General features: G+C 36.9%; 1 protein-coding gene across 2 annotated transcripts; it reads left to right on the plus strand.

Moving 5' to 3' along the window:
• The first annotated feature begins 470 nt into the window (after positions 1-470).
• LOC110066103 (uncharacterized) lies at positions 471-15,406 on the plus strand. 2 transcript variants are annotated; one of them, XM_020773303.2, is made up of 7 exons: positions 506-601; positions 4,635-4,675; positions 5,540-5,627; positions 8,809-8,940; positions 10,214-10,357; positions 12,093-12,235; positions 15,263-15,406. In XM_020773303.2, exons 3-6 carry the CDS (start codon positions 5,549-5,551, stop codon positions 12,233-12,235), a joined length of 498 nt encoding a protein of 165 aa, XP_020628962.2. In that variant the 5' UTR covers positions 506-601; positions 4,635-4,675; positions 5,540-5,548; the 3' UTR covers positions 15,263-15,406. The 2 variants fall into 2 exon arrangements, with proteins under 2 accessions (XP_020628963.2, XP_020628962.2); XM_020773304.2 differs by lacking the exon at positions 4,635-4,675 and having other exon boundaries at positions 471-601.
• The last annotated feature ends 130 nt before the right edge of the window (positions 15,407-15,536 follow it).

Genomic DNA, 15,536 nt, shown 5'->3' on the forward strand with positions numbered 1-15,536 from the left:
AATATATTTTACCTTCCTATTTTTCTCTGTAATGTTTGTATTTCTGAGGACTTTGAAACTCTTTGTGGTCCTTTGTGCAGACCGCTTTCATTAAAATTTTCTTGTGTTTAACCGTTGCCAGGTTTTGTCACGTTTTTCATGTTGTACTTTTCTGGTTGTTTTAACCAAGATAAAATTTTTAAGAGATTGAAATTTTGTTGTGATTTATATTATTCTTTCAGTGAACACTAAACGCGCGAAAACAAAAACGCGGCATTGTTTCATACATATTTTTAAACGGCAGATAGATATCTATATATTATAGATAGTAACAAGATTCAGTAAGAAACCGTAACCGAGAAACCACTTTCTGAAAAATTGAGCCATACATAACTCCTTATTAGAACACGAGCTTTCTTTAACTGGTTCAGATAACAGAAGCCTTAAATGTTTGGTGATGTCGTTGATTGGTTCTTTTGGTAATGAGGTGTCATTCTGCCAATAATCACTTAACGCCTTTAAAACAAAAGCTTTTCTTCTGGCGTGACTCATTTGAGCAAGTTTTCAAAGAGCACATCACTGCTGTGAGTGAGAAGACCTGTTGACACACTGTTTTTGAACGGTAAGCTACATCACATATTGATAAACCATGGAATTTAATAATATTTGAAACAAGAAACGAAAACAATGTTATCCTGACGCAATTGCACTTTAAATAACCACATAAAATACAATTTAAAGAAACCAAGACGTTAGCTCACTTTCCACAAGGTTAAACTGTGAAATTTTATAACTATCGGTCAGAGCCACTTTATATTTTCACATTCCTGGTTCAAAGGTGTCACCCTTATTGAAAGCCAACCACCGTTTTTAGGTTATCCGAAACGATATTTCAGCCACCATTCATGTGTAACATAACTATTCGTCACAGCTGTTCGCAGTTCGTTTTTCACTGTTCGGTTTTTCCAGACAATAAACTGATCCATATGGCAGAAAATCAACAGTCAGTATTTGTATCGAAATTCGCATGCAGCTCGTTTAATTCATTAAGACTGACACAACACCACAAACATTTTCTCCATTTTACCGCATTTTAAAAGCATTTGCATGGTAGAAATTAAAACTGAAGCTTTCGTAGTTCATACCGTTACCCAGCTACGCCGCCTTTATTAAAATAATTTCTTGTGTCTAACCATTGCCAGGTTTTGTCTAAAGAACGTTTACAGACTTTTTTTTTTTTATACTGAACTGACTTTTCTAGTGCATATAAAGAATATTATTAAGAGGCTAAAATTTTTACAGCAGAACCTGAAGCCTATCTTCCATTCATCTTACGTGCGCATTTTATGTTAGGTTATGGCAATATAATGTCCAAATTGTTTACAAACTTAGTTGATTAGTTATGGCTTATTATTAAAGTGGATCATTGGATAATGCAATTCAAGAGTTTTCATTGGCTTAGCTATCATGGTATACGGGCCATCACACCATGCTCTACAAATATGGTAAGCCTACAATCAGTTTTTTTTTTTTTTTTTTGCGTTTTTATTTTTGTTTTATTTTAGGTTTCTCTACTTTGGTGTTTTTCTTTTTTAATAAAGCAATTATTCCACACCCGCTTGTTGAAAATGAGATGAATAAAGCTCTAACTTATGCATATGCAACGCACGCTCGTGGAATAATTATTCTACTAATTCTGTGAACAATCACTAAGCGATTTGAAAACATTTAAAGCCATTCTTTAATTAAACGGTAGAAAAAGCGAAATTGATATATCTAAACGTCAAATATATTCTACCTTCCTATTTTTCTGTATAGCGTTTGTACTTTTAACGATTTTGAAAGTCTTTGAGCAGACCTTTAATTTCTATTAAAAGGTTTTTCATGTGTTTAATTCGTTACCAGGGAAAACTAGTGTGTTTTCTTAAGAGAGTATAGAAAATTGTTTCATGCTGAATTTTTCCACTTATTGTTACCTACACATATATAATATTATTAAAAGACTGAAATTCTTATAGTAAAATAATTAAAAAAAACCCCATCATTTCACGGGGGCATTTCATGTTAGGCCATGACAAACAACCCAATGTTCAAGTTGTTTACAAATTTATTTGATTAGCTTTGGCTAATGATTCTTTTACTCAGCGCCTTTTTATCCATTATGGTACAAGAAGAGAAATTGATATAACTGATAAAACCAGTTACTCTTTTGGCAGACCGCTTACATTAAATTCTTCTCTTGTGTTCAACCGTTACCAGGTTTTGTCGGCTAAAGTATATATCCTAACGTTTAACATGCAAGCTGATTTTTCAAGTTGTTTTTACCTAGATATAAAAAATATTATCAACAGACTGAAATTTTTACAGTAGGATTTCCATTCCTTTTACGTGCCCATTTCATGGTAGGTTATGGTAATATAATGTCCAAATTGTTTACAAACTAAGTTGATTAGACATGGCTAATTATTCTTCGAATAAACCACAAAACGACTTTAAAAAAGCAACTCCTAACGGTAGAAACAGCAAAATTGATATATCTAAACCGCCAAACATATTTAACTTTCCTATTTTTCTGTATAATCGTTGTACTTTTCGAAGATTTTGGAGCTCTTTATGTAAGCCGTTTCCATTACATTTTTGTGTGTTTAACGGTTGCCAGGTTGGCAGGTCTAGAGAATGTATTCAAACGTTTTTCATGCTGTACTTTTCTGGTTGTTTTAACCAAGATAATATATTTTTGAAAGATTGAAATTTTGTTGTGACTTATAGTATTCTTTCAGTAAACACGAAAAACGCGCGAAAACAAAAACCATTAAAACATAGCGCGCGGTAGTCCTATCTTATTCCTATTGAGCCATCATGAACGAAATCCCTATGTACGCACAGCCGTGCGTATATAACATGACGTGTGCAGTTTCAATTTAGCTGCAAAATTTCCGTCGAGTTTCGGTAATGTGAAAATTATTCTGAACAATCCAAACTCTACTTCGAGCCTTTGACTTTTGCCAAACTAAGATGTTTACTTAAACGTGAGTATTTTGACTGTTTGTCTACATTTCCATCGAGTATTTTTGACTTTGTCTGCCTACATTTTCGTTATAATTAATTCGAAGAAGCCAATTTTTCATTGACAATTTTAGAAACCAGGTTAAGCGTTTTCGCTCAACCGTTGCTCAACTGATTGTGGCGTGTTAGGATCCCAATGAACTATGTTTATCTTCCCGTGATTGCATTTGTAGTCAATCACAAATAAAACATGTTTTAGCGCCCAAGTTGTTGTCGCCATGTTATAAAAGAATTGGTTCATACATGCTTTTAGCTGTGCGTATATCAAGTTATGGATGCACTTGGGAAGTTTGGAGAGCACTCAAGAAGCTAGAGTTGCTCCCGGCTATCGCCTCGAGCAACTCTTACACTTCTTTCGTGCTCTCCAAACTTCCCACGTGCATCCATAACTCGATATACGCTCGCTAAGCGTGAACCAATTCTTAATTGTTTCATACATATTTTTAAACGGTAGAAACAGAGCTATTGTTAACATTCAGTAAGAAACCGACCCCCCGGAAACCACTTTCCGTAAAATTGAGCCATACATAACTGACTCCTTATTAGAACAAGGGCTTATTTCTTAATCTGGTTCAGATAACAGAAGTCTTTTAAGGTCATTCCACTGAAATAGAACCTGCACTGAGATTTTTGTGAAACTTTGCCTAATGATTGTTTATATTATGGGAACTTAAATTTTGAAATAAAAATGAGGGGTCCCCGTGTTCGTTTAGGAGCAACAGCACCTTGTTTATACCCAATAATCCTTATAATAGCACCATGATTGTAGTCACAATTGCTTGCTAAATTCACGTTTCCAACGATTGTTTTTTGTTCTACACTGAGAATCGGTCCATATCAGTCTATTTTACACAGAGCAATTTATAACTCAATTCAAAACAACAGAAAAAAAAAAATGATAGATCACCATACTCGTTTCAGAGAAAATGACGATTTACCTCTATGGCGAGGTCCAGCCGTAAAGAAAAAGCCGCCATTTCTTAATGCGGGCGCACTAATTACGCGCGAAATTATGCGCAGTAGGGATGCGCAATGCAATACTGGGGAATGACCTTAAAAATTATTTGGTGATGTCGTTGATTGTTCTTTTGGTAATGACGTGTCATTCTGTCAATAATCACTTAACGTCTTTAACACGAAACTTTTTCTTCTGGCGTGACATCAGTTGCGCAAGTTTTCAAAAGCACACTTCCCTGTAGTGAATGAGAAGATCTGTTTATACACTGGTTTTGAACGGTATACTATCTAAGAAATAGAAAACATTTTCCGTGTTTCTATTGAGTTATAGAAACACGAGTGGACGTTTGGGAGAACGAGAATTGCTGTGGGAACATGAGACGATAGGTGTGTATTTCCACAGCTTTTTCGAGCCCTCCCAAACTTCAAATGTTCCACCTCTTAGTTTTTAGTGCTTGGTCGATCTGTATGGGAGAACCTTGACCGAGGTCGTTAGTACAGACCTTACTGTGTTTGGTCTGCACTCACTACCTAGGTCAAGATTGTTGACTGGGTAACGTACGGTTTCTTAAAATTTTCTTTTAAATTCTTTTTTTTTTTTTTCACTGGCATTTCTTATTTGATTTTTTTAGGTATTTTGTTACACAATTATCTAACGCAAAAATTCCAAAAGGTAAGGCCTAAAATATATCTCAGTAAAACTAATTAGGGGACAAACATTATCGCACCGAAAATAAGAATTTCTGGAATTTGTAGGAAGTATCGTTTAGGCTCACCTAAGGTTGCCCGGAATTTCGGCCATTTTAGACCGCTTGAGAGGCCAGGATCATGATATGATATCTTGAAGAAAAACGAACGCTTATCTCGCCAAACGCCATGGTAGTTAATCTTTTCGGATATCTTTTATACTGTGAAAAGATGAAAGTAAACGGCCGACCTCGATCTTTTGGTCCTGCCCTGTTTTCTCTGACAATGACACTTAAATCGAAAGAACTTTTCTAACAACCCAAATTGATCAGTCAAGCCCAGCTGACTTGGTCCTCCACAGACCGTGGAAGGCACCGAAAACAACGTTTAAAACGTCCTTAATTTTAAACTCAAGCGTAACGGGAGTCAGTGTAAAATTTTTGTTGTGGAAAAAAACATAAAGCTTTAAGACTATGTGCCGACCAACTCCTGGTTCTGTTTTTCCTTTAAATTTCCATGTTAATGTTGAATGAAAAGATATTCGCGTTATTGATATCTCAGCCAGTGAAAGCCGAGACTGATTATTACAGTTGCTCTGAGTTCTCTAGTTCCCGCGTATAGCTTCCCAATCGCTAACCGTGGTTTACCGGTACAATAGAACATAGGCTTTGCAACTCTATTGACCAATCAGAGCTCGCGTAGTATGTTAGTTATTTTATAAAGAGATTTTTACCATGATAGATCAATAGGAATTAAGTGGGACCCGCGCGCACTCTATGTTATAATTGCTTTTTTTTTTGCACGCAATAAAATAAACATACAGAAATAAATGCTTTTATTCTATCAATAGCACAACAACATGGAAGGACAATTCGTGGTTGTCATGTTACTTTTTGGTGCAGTTGCTGTGATGGGAAACTCACCATTAGATGATGAAGGTATTTATAGACTTCAGGCTTGTCATAAACTAGTATTTTTTCAAAGTGACGACTAAAGTGTGGATCAAGAGATCATGATCACTAGGGAGAAACTGACATTATGCTAGCTTCAGGACACTACAGTTAAATCCTAAAAGAATTATAATAAAAACACGTAAATATCATACAATGAGCAGGTCATTTATTGAGATCAATGCCATCAGGCAAGGCATGGTACTCAATGGTACCAAGCAACTACAGGGGTTCAGGTTGATCTAGTTCTTGTTTATAAGGTGTTCAGTGAGAAATCAGCCTGAAGATATTCTTAAGATGTTGAAACTTTGTTTCAGAAATACGACACATAACATGTTCTTAGAGGTTTAGTTAGCATATTTTATTATAAATAAATGAGTAAGTAAACAAATCAGTAAATCAGTAAATCAGTTTTGTGATCGTCTGGCGGCAACCATTGTTACATTGCTTTCTTATTCCGACATCCTTTCCTTTATTATATAAGAACATGTTTTATTCACCAGGCTGAAATGGTTCTCATATATATGGTGCTTTATGTGCCAAATTTCAGCCTGATGTTCTTAATCCATTTGTTCTTATATGCGGGTGTTTACAGTATTTGGAATAAATATAAGTAAAGAAAACGTCAAAAAACACACAACCATGCTGGCTTCCGTCCACTGAGTTGTTTTCTTGTACAGATCCCTGCTTGGGAGAAGTAACCTCATTAATAACTATAAATTGAGACGCACGAATGACTTTTCTCTTATACGGTATAACGGTAAACTTGGTAGAAATAGTGTAAGGTTTTTAAAAGAAGACTTAAAAATGTCTCCAGGCCTCTCGACCATATCCAATTTGGAAAAGAGGCTGGCTTAATTGGCTTTAAAAGCCCGGACGTTCTTTTTAATACTTTTAAGATTTTCCCACTTTGTATAAAATATATTAGGTCAGTTAAATTTTATGGCGGGTCCACACCAGCCCTAGGGTTGCCTTATTCATACCTGCCTTGCCAAAAAGTATATGTATATGTATATGTCTGAGCAAATTCGCAAAAACATGCCCGACCTTAAACCCAGAGGGGGCTCCGTAAAGGCTAGGCTGGGCACATGGCCCAATGACTGGCCTATCTGCTGGGGGCTTGCTGAGGGCCAGCTGTCAAAAGCAGGGGGTAGGAGAGGATGTCTTTTACTGACACCCCCAACTAGCTAGAATTTGTGTTTTCAGTGTTAAATAAGCTTGATATTGATTGTGTTTCTGGGTATTTTACTCAGTTGTTTGACCTTGTTTGAGGCTTCTGTGTTGACAGTACAAAGAGTATTTGAAAAGGAGGACCATGAGGTCATCCCTATTTAGGTCCCCTAACTAAAATTACCATCTAAAATTTAAAATTTTAAAATATCTATTACATAAATAATTAATAATTTAAAATTTAAAAATTTGAAATATCTGCTAAGTAAATAATTGACAATCTAAAATTTAAAAATTTGAAATATCTATTATGTAAATAATTAACAGTCCAAAATTTAAAATCTAAAATATCTATGATATCTATAATATTAGGTACTGTGGCATATAATTAATGAATATTCATCCACTTTTTAAGGCTTGATTTGAACCTGTTTGCATTAATGTCGTTGATGTCGTGTCCGAACAAGTGGTTTGGCAAATTATTCCATTCCTTAATAATTCTAACAAAGAAGGAATACTTGAAGGCATTAATTCTTGCTGATTTCGTTTGGATCTTAAACGGGTGGTTAGCTCTAGTGCTTTTGCTTCTACAACACTCAAAATAATCGTTAAAGTCTAAACCATTTAATCCGAACACTGTTTTATAACATTCTACTAAGGACAGGTACTCTCGTCGATGCTGAAGTGAGTTCCAATTTAGTAACGTGCATCGTTCTTCGTATGGCATCTCACGGGGTTTTTGCCCAAGAGCAATTCTTGATGCTCTTCGTTGTACTTTTTCAATAGCTAGTAGATCTTTGACTAGGCGCGGTGACCATACAGGACACGCATATTCTAGGATCGGTCTCACCAATGACTTGTAAAGCATAGAGAAAAATTCTTTGTTCTTACTGCCAACTGTACGCTTTAACAAGCCCAGCTCTTTGTTTGCTTTGTTCACAATTACGTCCACGTGATTCGACCAGGATAAGTCTCTTGACATGTTAACACCTAGGTCTTTATATGAGTCAACAAATCTTAATCCTGTATTTGACAGGTAATAAGGATGTGTACTTTTGTCCTGCTTATGCGTTATTCTCATTACTTCGCATTTCTCAGAGTTGAACTTAACTTGCCAACTCTTTGTCCAGTTTTCTAGAGAATCCAGGTCAGACTGTAGTGCAAACGTATCATCGACATTGTTGAGTTCACGGTAGATCTTTGTATCATCAGCAAACAGTTTGATAGTAGATGTAACGACGTTTGGTATGTCGTTGACATAAATCAGGAACAAAGTAGGTCCGAGAATTGTGCCCTGGGGCACACCAGATGTTACCTGGGACCAACTAGAGTAGGTGCCACGTATTACGACCCTCTGATGCCTGTTTGTTAAAAAGTTTCTAAACCATCGCAACAGTGGCCCATCAATACCGTAGCGGCTAAGCTTAAGTAGAAGGCGCTCGTGAGGCACACTGTCGAATGCTTTCGACAAGTCTAGGAAAATGGCATCTGTTGTTTTCGAGTTGTTTCTGGATAAGCACCAGTCGTGGAAACAACTTAAAAGTTGTGCGAGCGTCGACTTTCCTTCCAAGTAGCCAAACTGATTTGGGTTTAAGACATGGTGGGTGGACCAAAAGGTTGTAATTCTAGAACGTACTATCTTGTCGGCTATTTTACAGACAACAGATGTTAAGGAAATTTGACGATAGTTCTCTTTTTTATGCTTGTTTCCCTTTTTGTGAATCGGTGTTATGTTTGCTATTTTCCAGTCAGCTGGCAACATCCCAGTCGAGAAAGACTAGCCAGGGGGGTGGTCAGAGAACTTCTGGCCGCTGGGACTGTCTTTGAGTCAATGCGGGCATGTTTTTGCGAATTCGGTTAGATGTATGTATTAATCAACCGAAGAAGCCTAAGCTTGAGTTCAGCAATAGATCTTTCCAAGCAGTTCAGGTTAACATCACAGTCTTGTGGTTAATGCAACGCGTCGGGGATTTAGCAATGATTGGTTTTTATTTTACAGGCAGTTGTGATCAAGATTACCGATTTGAGTGTGGGTGGCTCGGAATAGATGAACAAACCTGCTTGGCAAGAAACTGCTGTTGGGATAACAGCGATCCATCCAAGAAGTTTTGTTTCGTTAAGAAAGGCACACGTAAGAGTTGTTTAAATTACATGTACATTTTTGGTTCTCTTCTTGTCACTCTATATGAAAAGGATGGAAGTACTCGTCGTACCCTTCAGTGGTATTTATCGCTAAAAAAAGTAATTATGAAAGTGTCAGTTAATAGGTTTTTAAAAAATTGCTACCTCTTTGCAGTGAAAAAAAAAAATTGAAGCCACGCCCACAGAACAGGATCTTGGTACCTCAAGATTTCCGACGAGCACCCTTGCAAAGAGGAGTTTTCAAACGTGGCAGAAGAAAAGAAATACCTAGAAAAAAACATATGTGAAGGTTTTGGTCACGGCAATTCGTGAGAGTTCCATGCTCTACCTTCTATAGAATGTCTTTTGTTTGCAGTATATTCATCTCTCCGCTAACGGACACTCTCGTAAGCGGACAGCTCTACTTACAGACACTCTTTTTCAATTTCCCGTTTTACCTCCCAGTCGAACTTTGTATTTACACAAACCCGTCACTGAGCGCGCACTCTCGTAAGCGGACACGGACACTTCTGAAAATAAAAATTGGATTTTTCTTTTGTTTACGCTTTCTCGTGAGCGGACACCCAATGTATAAGAATTGACTCTTGGCTATGAACATAGAGGAGTTAAACTTTATATATATATATTTTTTGAGTTTGAACATTTGACATCAATAAAGAGTTTCGGTTGTTATTTTTGGCTACGTAATAAAACATGTAATGGGGACATCCACCCTATTTTTCTTTGGTGTCCGCTTATGGGAATAATTCTCGTAAGCGGACATCTCTACTAAAGGACAGTTTTTCCAGTTCCCGAGGGTGCCTGATTACGAGAAAGTTGACTGTATTTGTATCTACTGTTAGACCAATGGTACAGTTGGAAGCAGGACCATTCTTGACATCAACCGGATATTTCTCACTACATATAATCAATATTCCCCAGTCAATACAATCCTAAAATCGTGGTTTAAGATAGACTGTTTGCAGCCTCTCTATGTTTCAACGCACGCAAAAGAAAAAGCGAGTGAAGTGAGCTCGAAGCACGTGGAGGTGGGGGCGGGAAGGTGAGCGAAGCAAGCCAAACTAAGAATGGTACCCTGTCAAATCTCTCGTTTTTTCGCTGGCCTCCAGTTCTCTGGCGATTCTATCCTCGTGTTCAACGATCGAATAAAAATACGAGATAATAGAGGGCTTTGAACAGTCTAGGTTTACGAGAATTAATCAAATATTACAATTGTACCTGTCTTTACCTTTACTTCGTTTCAAACATTACAATTAATACAGATCTCCCTGATGGACTTTGCCCCGTTGCTCCTTCTGAACGCGAGGAATGCGGTTATTATGGAATAACAAAGGAGGAGTGTCTGGGTAAATCTTGTTGTTGGGACCCAACAGTTCCTAACACTAAGTGGTGTTTCAAACAGCCAAGTGAGTATAGGACTAATATACTACACGATATATTTAATTTTTTGATAAGTAATAGTAACTGGGCCTAGTATATAAACAATTCAGGGAGTAATCTGGCGCCGGGTTCATTTCAAAATCGGACGAACGTACAGCCCAAAGCCGAATTGAAATTACACTAAAGCACGAATATTCCCTGAATTGTACGACGTCTAGGATCAAGCCAGATTTCGGTGATAGCAAAAACGTAAAAATTGCTCTCAAAAACTAATATTTTCAGGCTCGGCCAGAGGTTTTGGGTATACGGTCGTATCCAGAGTCGTTTTAATTCGGATTTATGGTATATTTTGTCACGATATATTCGGGTATAAAGTATCTTGTTTTCCCTGAATTTTAATTACGTATTCGGTATACAGACTTTAATTAAACGTATAAGTTTGGTCAAGTTTATTTTAAATATTTATCATAATTATTTTGAGGTATAATGGTATGTTAAGGGAAATAAAAATTGGGTATATTGGTGTAATGAAATTGATATAGTGATGGCACGAGCTATGATGTGCGCGCTAAGATGTATAACGGTTGTATTTGAATGTATACTCGCAAGAGTTCTAAAACTAAGAAACGGTTATATGGTGAGTACGGGATGCGCAATGTACTCGTAATACAGGATATATAGGGGACTCACGTCATGCAGTGGCCTGTGTGTGTGCTAGTAGACTTGCCATGTACAAGTAAGCTAAACGTTAAGAGTCGAGTAATTAAACCGTTGGCCGTTGGACTCTTTGACTGGAAGTTGTTTTCGCCCGCGCGCGTTACATTGGTATCCCATTTCCCTAGCCGGGCCTACACTGGTGGTCATCAGCCGTTCAAAAAATCGTCCAGTTCCGCCGGTCCCGTGTAAACGCATGGTAGAACCGTGCAAGTTTTTGTCCATGCAAAAATTTGTCCGGACCCGTGTAAACGTGGCCTAAGATCACTTTTAACACGAATCAAGTTGGTGATCAGCCGTTCAGTAAGTTATTGCGTTACAATTTGTAATTTAGAGAGCTACTTTTAAAGTTATACCATCCCCATAGAATGTTTCGTTTCCAGTCGCCCGATCTACCCAGTTTTTAGGAAAAGTTAAGAAAAAACCCGTTAGATTTACGCTGTCTGACAAGCAAAATTTTACTTTTTAACTACTTCACAGTCTGTTTTAAATTTAAAAAAGCAACAAAACATAAAAACCAGGAAAAATATGTGATCAAGAACTAATGTTGAATTGAAAGCTGTTATATCTTTCAATATCTTATTTAATAGCCTGTATATTAAATCGGAAGTGTTTGTGGAAGTCATTTCACGTCTCTCAGCATATGCATACTTGAAAACAAAGGTTATATTAAACAGCACTGTGTGAATGGAGGGATTTAAGATTCAACGCATAAACAGCCCTAAAACCTGACTTGGTTGCCTTCATCATTAGCAACACAGTGCAACCTCGTCCCCAGGGCCTTCTCGACGATTTCCTAAATTTAAAAACTGGAGAATCGAAGGCCCTGGGGACCAGGTCGCAACACAGTGCTAAATACTACAACAATACTGTACTTTAAGGTACAATCCACAGGGGTGATATAAATTGCTACATTGATCAACTATGTTTCCCTGGACGTTCATAGAATCTCATCAGTGGACACACCAAGTATTGAGGTTATGCTATGTTTTGTGCTGTTCAGCTTTTTGTTTTTACTGAAATCTGGCAATCCTTTGTGTCTGTCAGAGGAGGAGCCACTGGGATGCACCATCTATCATGGTATATACGGCACCTGTAAGTACGTGTGTGATCCGGACGAGGAAAAAATGTACGGAATGGGAGCGTGCCAGGGGCGCATCTGCTGTTACCATGGCTACCCATCAAAATGAGTAAGCAAACGTTTTTCATTGTATTAACGTAAAAGTTTTAGGGAAGAATAGCTAAGCAAGAGAGGCAAGCTGAGGACGAAGGACTTTTCTTGAAGTCTGTATGTAACGGTGTCTGCTAAAAACAGTTAGCATCAAACTTTAGAAGTAGCTAGTACTCGAATAAAACGGTGTCTGTTGCAAACTGAGCTTTAAACTTTACAAGAACTCTAGCGCAGTACGTTTAGATGTTGGCCAACATCTCTTAACAGCAAAACGACCGCCAAATATGTATGTCTAAAATGCCGTGCTCGTCCTTGATTAGCATTCTAAAAAAGTAGATATCGAGTGAGCATCCGTATTTGCAAAGCAGCCCAATCTGAGTTTTATATTTTTAATAGTCTACTGTGCGATAAAAAAAAAAATAATAATAATAGTAATAGTAATAGTAATAGTAATAGTAATAGTAATAGTAATAGTAATAGTAATAGTAATAGTAATAGTAATAGTAATAGTAATAGTAATAGTAATAGTAATAGTAATAGTAATAGTAATAGTAATAGTAATAGTAATAGTAATAGTAATAGTAATAGTAATAGTAATAGTAATAGTAATAGTAATAGTAATAGTAATAGTAATAGTAATAGTAATAGTAATAGTAATAGTAATAGTAATAGTAATAGTAATAGTAATAGTAATAGTAATAGTAATAGTAATAGTAATAGTAATAGTAATAGTAATAGTAATAGTAATAGTAATAGTAATAGTAATAGTAATAGTAATAGTAATAGTAATAGTAATAGTAATAGTAATAGTAATAGTAATAGTAATAGTAATAGTAATAGTAATAGTAATAGTAATAGTAATAGTAATAGTAATAGTAATAATAATAATTCTTATAAGATTAAATTTGGAAATACAGTTAACAATAAAGATTAGCGAAAAAACTGAGCAACGACGTTTCGGTGTCATCCTGGCACCATTTTCAAGTTAAAAAATATTTGTGCGAAAAGTAAACTAATTTATACCAATGGTAGAGGTGCGAAATTGAATAAATTAAGATTAAGATAGCTGTTCAATGTTCATGTTCATTCCAATGAGGTGTCAAACACTGGTAATGAGTTCAGTGTCTGTTCAAAGCCTAAACAAATACTTTTGCGCGAATGGAGTCTGACTGTGTGTTAAGGCTCGGTTTCTTCTTGCGAATCCACAACATTTCGTGGATCAAGCAATCGAACTTTCCCTGACATTTCTTTAGGATCTTAAAGTTGTTAGTCAGGTCACCAACTGTATCAACTCGGTGTTCATTTTGAAGGTGTTTTCCGATGGCGGTAAATCGGTGTTCCTCAATGCGCTTGTAAAGATGACGGCTAGTGTAACCGACGTATTCTGCATCACACAGATCACATATATAGTTATAAACAACGCACTGTTGATTGATCAAAGGTGGTTTTGGCTCTTGTACTTTGAGATCATCGCCAATTTTACGGCTTCTGAACACCGGCTGTAGTTTGTGATCAAGTTTATTACTCAAGTCCGAGAGATGTTTCTTTACTATGTCCGCTGATTTCTGGTCTTTAAAAGGCAGGACAATGCGGTAGATATTCTCTGTTGGAGGCGTCGATCTTGTGTCTGGTGACATCACTGAATTAACGAAACGGGTGATGGTGGAGTTCACAAGAGAATCTGAGTACTTGAGGTTAGAAAAGATCAGTTTAAGGCGTTCGCATTCTGTTGAGAATAGTTCCCATGTTGAGGACAAGCGGTAAGCACGGTTTAACATGGTTTTAACTAAAGATCTTTTATAGCGGTTGTCGACATGACTTTGGTGGTGTAAGAGGAGACCAGAAGACTTTGAACAACTGTCATCCATCCATATCCTTCACCATGGAGATCGCATCTAACGGTAAGCTACCATTTGTCGGCATTGAAATATGCAAGAAGGGCTGCAAGCTGGTAACAAGTGTTTACCGTAAACCCACAAACACTGGTCTCCTCTTACACCACCAAAGTCATGTCGACAACCGCTATAAAAGATCTTTAGTTAAAACCATGTTAAACCGTGCTTACCGCTTGTCCTCAACATGGGAACTATTCTCAACAGAATGCGAACGCCTTAAACTGATCTTTTCTAACCTCAAGTACTCAGATTCTCTTGTGAACTCCACCATCACCCGTTTCGTTAATTCAGTGATGTCACCAGACTCAAGATCGACGCCTCCAACAGAGAATATCTACCGCATTGTCCTGCCTTTTAAAGACCAGAAATCAGCGGACATAGTAAAGAAACATCTCTCGGACTTGAGTAATAAACTTGATCACAAACTACAGCCGGTGTTCAGAAGCCGTAAAATTGGCGATGATCTCAAAGTACAAGAGCCAAAACCACCTTTGATCAATCAACAGTGCGTTGTTTATAACTATATATGTGATCTGTGTGATGCAGAATACGTCGGTTACACTAGCCGTCATCTTTACAAGCGCATTGAGGAACACCGATTTACCGCCATCGGAAAACACCTTCAAAATGAACACCGAGTTGATACAGTTGGTGACCTGACTAACAACTTTAAGATCCTAAAGAAATGTCAGGGAAAGTTCGATTGCTTGATCCACGAAATGTTGTGGATTCGCAAGAAGAAACCGAGCCTTAACACACAGTCAGACTCCATTCGCGCAAAAGTATTTGTTTAGGCTTTGAACAGACACTGAACTCATTACCAGTGTTTGACACCTCATTGGAATGAACATGAACATTGAACAGCTATCTTAATCTTAATTTATTCAATTTCGCACCTCTACCATTGGTATAAATTAGTTTACTTTTCGCACAAATATTTTTTAACTTGAAAATGGTGCCAGGATGACACCGAAACGTCGTTGCTCAGTTTTTTCGCTAATCTTTATTGTTAAATAATAATAATAATAATAATAATAATAATAATAATAATAATAATAATAATAATAATAATAATAATAGAAATAACCCAGAATATCAATTATCATTTTAAATGCATCGTTTCTTGATCGATGTTTGTGTTTTCCTTACAGATCAAGGCTGAGCATACCAACTATTAAACAGCTGCCCTACATCAAGTGGAAAACTTAAATTAGAGATTAGTTCGTTAACACTTAGATTAAACGGTAACATGCTGTGAATGGGAAGAAATAAAATAGAAAGACTACGATGGGAAATATTCTTGCTTTCTTAATGAATTAAATTTACGTACAATACAGTTATATCCCGTTGGATACATAATGGGCTTGCGAGCTGTGAAGGCAGTACCTTTGAGGGCATGCTGCGCATGTCTTAAATCTCTACCGA

This window comes from Orbicella faveolata, unplaced genomic scaffold (assembly GCF_042242905.1).
Source record: "Orbicella faveolata isolate gen_17 unplaced genomic scaffold, um_ofav_v1 contig_34, whole genome shotgun sequence".
NCBI lineage: Eukaryota > Metazoa > Cnidaria > Anthozoa > Scleractinia > Merulinidae > Orbicella > Orbicella faveolata.

What these genes read in the sequence shown, in the direction of transcription:
- LOC110066103 (XM_020773304.2), top strand. Translation starts at nt 5,549, where the DNA reads ATGGAAGGACAATTCGTGGTTGTCATGTTACTTTTTGGTGCAGTTGCT. An exon ending in CTCACCATTAGATGATGAAG is followed by an intron (nt 5,628 to 8,808) that starts GTATTTATAGAC and finishes TTTATTTTACAG; the next exon opens with GCAGTTGTGATCAAGATTAC. An exon ending in TTTCGTTAAGAAAGGCACAC is followed by an intron (nt 8,941 to 10,213) that starts GTAAGAGTTGTT and finishes CAATTAATACAG; the next exon opens with ATCTCCCTGATGGACTTTGC.